Here is an 8,097-nt window from a genome sequence, read left to right on the forward strand (position 1 = left end):
CCGGGCCCGTAGGAGGGGCAACGGAGCCCGGGAAGCACGGCGGGGGTGTCCGGCGGGGGGGGGGCGGCCCCTTCTTCGGGACGCAGAAGCGATCTGGCGACAGGTAAGTCGCCAGGATCGCTTCTGTTGTAAAGCCGACAGTCGGCTCTACAAGTTTAAACAGACTCCCGGCGGCAAAAGTCGCCGGGAGTCTGTTTAAACAGCCCCGATGCCGGCGACGTACACTGTACGTCGTCAGTCACGAAGGGGTTAATGTCACACATCGGCTCTAACTATGGGGATGAGTAATTCACGCAGCCCATAGTTCTCCTTTAACTTAAAAGCGAGCCCTTCTCTATTTTATCACTGAACTGGAATAAGCATGCACATCAGAAAGTGATAGTTTGTTCAGAACTCCAGATATACAGTATATACTTGTTCTGTACAGTGACTCGGAAAGAGCAAAAGGCACTGAACAGCAGGGCTACTTTCCCCCAGCGTCCCTACAAGTCTTAAACTCACCTGCCCTCAATCCAGCTAGATATTGCCCACAAAGCCACCGAGCTGCTTGTTAAAAACGTCTGCGGTTTAATCCTGTGGACAGTTTGTGCTCTGCTGGAACAAAAATACAAAACACAAAGAAGTCCCCAGCACACCTGCCAGCTAGCCTGCAACAAAACAAATTACCCTGTCTAACAGTATGCGTTAAAAGCAGAGGTTTTAATTGCACAAACCTTTGGCCAAAAATATGTAGAAGCCACACCGCAATGCAGCTGTACCAGGAGGTAGCCTACTCCTCCTCAAAAGGTGCAGGGACGCACCTCCTGGTACAGCTGCATTTCATTTATAGACTGCATTAATATGCTCACGCTCATATAAATAGAGATAGGACCACACTTTACAGAGGTGCCTTGGCGCGGCGGTGTGGCTTCTACATATTTTTGGCCAAAGGTTTGTGCAACTAAAACCTCTGATTTTAAGGCCTCATGTTGCATATTGTACCATATGCAACACATGCAAATAAGAGGCTCCATACACAAAGCCGCGTATGGAGCCGTATATTTGCGTAGCGTATATATGCGCAAAAAAATAATGGAACAGAGATGCGTCCGGGCAGTGTATTGCTGCATATTTACACACACATATGCGTGTTTACGCGCGTACGGCACATTAAAATGTCCATTATGAGTGATGCATTCTGGAACTGCATATAGTGCACGTATATGCGTGTGCGTATATGCGTACAAATACGCGCATATACACACGTACATACGCAATATACAATTTTGCTCTTGCGTTGTGTGTGAATGAGGCCTAAGGCATACTGTTAGACAGGGTCATTTGTTTTGTTGCAGGCTAGCTGGCAGGTGAGCTGGGGACTTTTTTTGTGTGTTGTATTGTTGTAGGCCTTCCCATGTGCACCTTGCTACAAAGGCTGGTTATAACTTTATTCGGTTACCATTTTTTTCCAGTCTGCTGGAGCAAAAGACAGAAAACACTGCTACTATGCATGTGCGGGTCCAGCTCAGAATGTTTTGATGTCAGTAAAAAGAGTGATAGGTATAGGGTAGCACATCTTTCATGGTTTGTTTTTTCTGTCTGTCCCATTAGCTAGATTTCCCCTCATTCCATGTTACAGACAGGAAGCATAAATGAAACAATGTATTGTACAGTACAACAGTGGAAAAGCTAGCCTTAGGGAGTGTGAAGGGGTGTAACAGATCATAAGTGTTTAACTACAATACCATAATCAAGGTAGGCACTTTCTAACACAATAGTCCAATAATATGGCATAGTGGTTAGCATGGGGGTCCCCGGTTCCAATCCTGGCCAGGTCACTATCTGCAAAAAAATTGTATGTTCTCCCTGTTGGGGGGGGGGGTCCTCAAGGTACTCCGGTTACCTCCCACAATCCAAAAACATGCTGCTACGTTAATTGGCTCCTGTCTAAATTGGCCCTGTATGCATGTGTGATAGGGACTTACCTTAGATTGTAAGCTCCTTGAAGGCAGGGACTGATGTGAATGTGCACTATGTAAAGCACTGTGTAAATTGTTAGCGCTATATAAACACCTATAATAAATAAATAAAAATAATATGCAAAAATATACAAAACGTTTAGAGGAAATGTAGAGTCCTATGAAGCTAAAACATATCGGTCTGTGTTTACCCAAAGTAAAACAAAAGTATTCTACTTTACAGGTAGCATTCCTTTCCAGCACTTCTGTCTACATGTGATTAAGGAAAACCAAATACTTAGCCTGATGTGGGGGATGGAAAACAAAGAGAAACCTGCTTTTGCTGTGCCATAAATAAACTCGGTTCACAAACTTAATTCGTTCCACGATTCTGGTCGCGAACCGAATCAAATTTCCCCATAAGGTTCAATGTAAATAAGGTCCATTCGTTCTGACCCCTATGAACGTGGTCGCAAACCGATTTTGGATGCGAACAGAATCAAATTTCCCCATAGGGTTCAATGTAAATGAGGTTAATCCGTTCTGAACCATATGTCATTTTTTTTTTTAACCACAAATATGAAACAAAGTACAGTATGAAGAGAGTGAACACTAACCTCTGCACTTTCTTTGGAGCCATTCTGAATTGAATAATACTGTACAGTACTGTATGTGATATAAAGCACACGAAAAAGCATCGCAGCAAGTGTGCACAGGTCTGTCTGCGACTACAATCCCAACTAACGGAAGCCACGACCACGTTTCAGAGCGGGAAAAATGGCCGCGGTCGTGTTCCTCACCCAAATTGAAGTTCGCAAAGGAAAGCAACATTTTGCTGAACTTCCTGTTCGCAAACCGAATTGTTCGCACACAGAAGCGTTCGTGAACCGAGGTATTACTGTACAAACGTTCTGTCTGCAGCAAACAAAATGCAGCAATGTCAGCTGAAAATAAAAACAGCTTGCCATATTTATAAAATTATTTCTACCCATAAATTACTACTTTTACTAAACATGAAAAAATATGATTTTCACAGAATGATTCTGAACTAACCCATGATATCTTCATGGGTTGCGTCCACAGAAAAATATGACTTGTGATGTGACATTAACAACTGCCCCACAACGTGTTTCCATTAAAAGAGAACTAGGGGGACAATCTTTTTGGCCATAGTTCTCTTTAGGGTCACAGGAGGACATATACTTATGTCCTCCTGCTAACCAAAACGCAGCACATAGCGGGCTAGTGCCCGCTATATACTGACAGTGCAAAGACGTGCTGCAGGCGGAAAAGATCCCAACAATACTGTAGTGATTCTCTAGATCCAGAGCCAGCTGTGCCCGCCGCCTCTGTCCTTCCAATAAGTGCTGGAGGAACAAAGAGTGGTGGGAGGAACCCCTATGGGGAGTGATGACTGACAGTCACTGCTCTGCGCAAAGAGAAGATTGTGAACTGAGTGATCAGTGGTTTGTGATAGCCGAGTTGCCGATTCATAGAGCCAATGTGTGACATCTGCAGTGTCACAGGTCAGCGCTACCTATGGGGATGAGTGTATTTCTTTCTCACAATAGTTCTCCTTCCATAGCATACCAAAACCTGAGACATACTGTATATAGATAACTTTTATGTTTACTACTTTCTTTTGGTCTTACAGTCTACCTTATTTTAGCACAGAATAGAACATGCACAATGCTGAGATCTGGGATGTCTCAAGTCATTCAGAAAAATGAGCAAATTTCAGCCAATTCAACAGGAATCGGCGACTCTATCCCCAACAGAAGTCGATCATTCGGTCGAGTTTTGCTGAATGAACATGTTGGAAATTGTCAGCCAGCGCCACTGTCCAAATACAATGTACAAAGCAGAAGATTCTTCCATCCACGCTATTTTGCGTGGATGGAGGAATCTGTGTAGTACACACAAGGGAGGCTCTACAGACCCCTGCACAGGAAAAGGAGCCATCCTAAAACAAGATATCAAGAACAGTGCTCAAAGGACCAGCTGATTCTGCAGGAAACTAACTATAAAACATCAAGGAGCAGCATCCATTGTAAGTGATTTCATCAGCATTTGAAATAGCCTAAAAACCTTCCGACTTTAATATCACGTTAAGCCAGTGGTGGTAAATGACTACATATAGGGCATCGAGTGTGGTCTCTCACATCTCCAAATTATATTTAGTATCTTCAAATACCCCTTAAACTAGAAATATCAATACTATCAATTATGCTATTGAATAATACATGATATAAACATTTACTGAGAATACCACACCACTTAGAACACCGTAAAAATACATTCCAACTTAAACAAGATATAACAATCAATACGATATTTCCCAATATACAGCTCTGTGGCCATGATAATCTAACAATCACAATGAATAATGAGTAATACAAGACAGAAATATAGCCAGTAATATTTGACCAGTTTGCCCCATTTAAAGGCTGCGTTGCCTTTTTTCTAATGTTGCGGTGCTGCTACTGAGACGCAGTTAAGATGATTCAGATAGGGGAGAGTTGGCACAGCTTCCAACTGCATTGCTGTATTCTCCTTAGTATCTGGTGTTTTTGTACAACTACCTCCTGTGCCACCAGAAATGTTCTAGCGGCTTTCAAAAAAGAAAGTGAAATCACTACCTATGCCATAGACATACCTTCCTTTCTAGCTGTTAGAAAGTCACCAGATTCTGGCATCTGAAAGGGGGGAGGCATTTCTGCAATCAGTGAGGCAGTCAATAAAACGGATTAAAAAGCCAGTGCCCTACCATGACAGTGCTGGCCAAGAAAGAGCCCAGAGATCTCAAAGTGAGCATTGTGGAGCTGTGTGTGGGCCTCTAGATAAGGCCCAGTGCCGGAAACGTAGTAAAGATGAGGACAAAATACTCCAGCACCTGTGGTTGTAGCTAGGGCTGCAACCAACTTATCGATTAATCGATGACAATAGTTGTCAACTATTCTCATTATCGATTAGTTAGTTGGATCCCCAAGATCTCTCTTCTACGCTGGTGGGAGGGCACAGCAAGCAGTGGGTGGGTGCAATAGCCAGCCTGCTATTGCAATTTGAAATGATCAATAGCAGGCTGGCTATTGCACCAGCCCACTACCTGCTGTATTTACATTCAGCTGCTGTCTGCAGAATCCTGTCACCCTGCCTTACAGGGAGACTGCCACAGCACTGCAAAAGTTACCTGGTCGTTTATGCCTAGGTCATTCCCTGGCTGATGCTATTCAAGCGGTGGGAAAAAAGTTGGTAGGTTGTGGGAGGTGCATTGCAGTGCCATTCATTTCAATGGCGCCCACAATGCCGTGCGTTCCAGTGCAGCGCAATTACCAAAGATTGTGCATGCAGTTTTATTCAGAAGTAAACTTTCAGGATTAGTCACAAAAGGGAGAAGAGTTTGGAGAAGACAGGAGAAGTGAACGATCTAGGAGAACATAGCTGATGTGCAAAAATTCTCCAACTCGGCTCACTTTCCCGTATTCCAGTATACATACCGGTATTGTATGTATCAAACTTTTATGGTAATCTTTTGAAAGAAAGTTCCTTGGCAGAATTTTCTAAGCTACTCTGATGTCTATAGGTATAGTAAGACTAAAGTAGTTCAATGGAAATGTAAAGCATATGTGTACCCTAGAGACATACTGTACTTTAAGGTACAGGGCACTGTAAGGTACAGGGCACTGTAAGGTACAGGGCACTGTAAGGTACAGGGCACTGTAAGGTACAGGGCACTGTAAGGTACAGGGCACTGTAAGGTACAGGGCACTGTAAGGTACAGGGTACAGACATACTGTCCTGTAGGGATGCACCAATACCAAGTACCGTATTCGTTACATGTACCGATACTTTTGAGCTCCAAGACTAGACTAGAGAAAAAGTCAAAAGTTAGGAGGCAGCTGTCATTTGTAAGGAGCACACGGAGCTCCTGGAATTTGTACATCTCTGTTTTAATGTACGATTTTGTTTTTGATTAATATAAATAAAAGGGATGCACAGATACCAGTTTTGCGAGTACAAGTACTGGTACTTGCCGAGTACTTACAAGTACTGATACATTTGTTTATTGTCATGTGACAGTTTTTCTAAAACATTACAGATTAATAATTTGAGGACAGTGGTGGAGTACCAGAGCCATGTCCCAGCTGCAACCCTGGTAGTTCTAATGAAAATGCCAAGAATCGGCACTGGTACTCGAAAAGTATCTGTGCAACCCTACTGTACTGCAAATGATCTTAGCCCGAAGTAGGAAAATCAAAAGTATTCCCTTACAGCAGGGGTAGCCAAACTTCGGCCCTCCAGCTGTGCTGAAACTACAAATCCCATGATGCATTTGTCTCTGGGTGTCATGCCTGTGGCTGTAAGAATCTTGCAATGCCTCATGGGATTGGTAGTTTTACCACAGCTGGAGGGCCAGAGTTTGGTTACCCCTGCCTTACAGGGAGACTGCCACAGCACTGCAAAAGTTACCTGGTCGTTTATGCCTAGGGAACAAGAAAAAGCAGTTTTCCTTACCTAAACCTACTCACCCCAAAATCATCACTCTCCTCTTCTTGGAGCTGTGGGCCTGCAGTTCAGGGCGGGCAGAGGGGGGGGGGAGTAGTTTTGTACAAGTGATCTTGAGCAGCTGTACAGCCCCTCAAGGTCACTTGTACAGTAAGCAACCTGATAGTCACTCCCCTTCCCCAAACACCCCCTCTCTCACCAGCCGCTGCCTCTCTGCCCTCCGTCACCGCCCTCCGCCTATCTCACCGCCCACCACCATCTGTCACCGCCCTCCGCTGCCTCTCTTCCCGCCTGTTGGCTCCCTCCTTCGAAGTGGTTGGAGAGTGGAGAGCAGAGCGGAGAATGAATAAACTCAAGCATAGGGCATTGTGTGTGTGTGAGCGGAGAGGTGGCCCCATTCCACTGTGTGCAATATTGTGTTGGCGGGCAGCAACGCTCTCTAACACGCACAATGTGCATTAAGGCCGGGTTCACACCTAGGCGATCTGTGACCGTGCGACAACTGTGCACACACCACTGCCAATCTCGCTGGCAGTGCCATTATTTTCTAATGGCACCCCAGTCAGAGTGTGCGGTTTCCCACCGCAATACCGCCCTTGCATTCGTGCACGATCGCAGTTGAACACACGCATGTGCATGTACCCTTTTTCAGCAAATGCCAAGTGGATGTAACTCCATCCAAATCAATGGGGCCACGCGGAAACCACGGTACGCATCCGCACACGATCGCGCAGTCCCGGGATCGCCCAAGTTAGCACCAGCCTTAAAAGGGTAAAATCACTTTGCCAAGTAATTTGGGAAAATGGAGTTACCCGCTGAAATCTGGCCCCCTCTTCCTCCCGCTATGCTTACCTTTTGGCGAACTGTCCTTCCTGTCCGCCAGTACAGGTGTACTATCTGTGTCATGTGTATGTCGCTCCCAAATTGCAAGCACTCATTGGTCAGCACAGTCACCTGACATTGCTGACCAATGAGAAGCTCTTCTGAGCACTGCTAAATACGGTTAAAACTCTTTTTTTATATCAGGACAAGTGGATTGTCATGAGGGACAGGTAGATCGGGCTCTCCTGTGTACAGGGCTGTGTGTGAACTTCCCCCGGCTCTCCTGTGTACGGGGCCGTGTGTGAACTTCCCCCGGCTCTCCTGTGTACGGGGCCGTGTGTGAACTTCCCCCGGCTCTCCTGTGTACGGGGCCGTGTGTGAACTTCCCCCGGCTCTCCTGTGTACGGGGCCGTGTGTGAACTTCCCCCGGCTCTCCTATATACAGAGCTGGCTCTCCTATATACAGAGCTGTGTGTGAACTTCCCCCCGGCTCTCCTATATACAGAGCTGTGTGTGAACTTCCCCGGCTCTCCTATATACAGAGCTGGCTCTCCTATATACAGAGCTGTGTGTGAACTTCCCCCCGGCTCTCCTATATACAGAGCTGTGTGTGAACTTCCCCCCGGCTCTCCTGTGTACAGAGCTGTGTGTGATCTTCGCTGTGTAGGGGACTCACCGGTGAACTTGGCCGCACCGTCTCCATGTCCTCGGCGGCGCTGCAGGATGAAGTACTGGTTGGACTTGTGGGTGACCCAGAGCCGCAGGGCGTTCTTCAGTAAAACCTCCTCAGGCTTCAGCCACATCCTGGCCGCCCGTGTCACAGCCGCTTCAT

The 8,097-nt window shown here is 45.9% G+C and overlaps 1 protein-coding gene across 2 annotated transcripts in view; it reads right to left on the reverse strand.

The window, feature by feature from the left end:
• Positions 1-8,097, reverse strand: part of TBC1D8 (TBC1 domain family member 8) — a 77,595-nt gene extending 69,498 nt beyond the window's left edge. For both annotated transcript variants that reach the window (XM_018554143.1, XM_018554142.1), the window contains exon 1: positions 7,942-8,097. In XM_018554143.1, coding sequence (XP_018409645.1) covers positions 7,942-8,068 — 127 coding nt within the window. In that variant the 5' untranslated portion in view covers positions 8,069-8,097. The remainder of the gene's footprint in view (positions 1-7,941) is intronic.

The sequence above is a fragment of the Nanorana parkeri genome, unplaced genomic scaffold (genome assembly GCF_000935625.1).
Source record: "Nanorana parkeri isolate BGI_ZX_2015 unplaced genomic scaffold, ASM93562v1 scaffold143, whole genome shotgun sequence".
NCBI lineage: Eukaryota > Metazoa > Chordata > Amphibia > Anura > Dicroglossidae > Nanorana > Nanorana parkeri.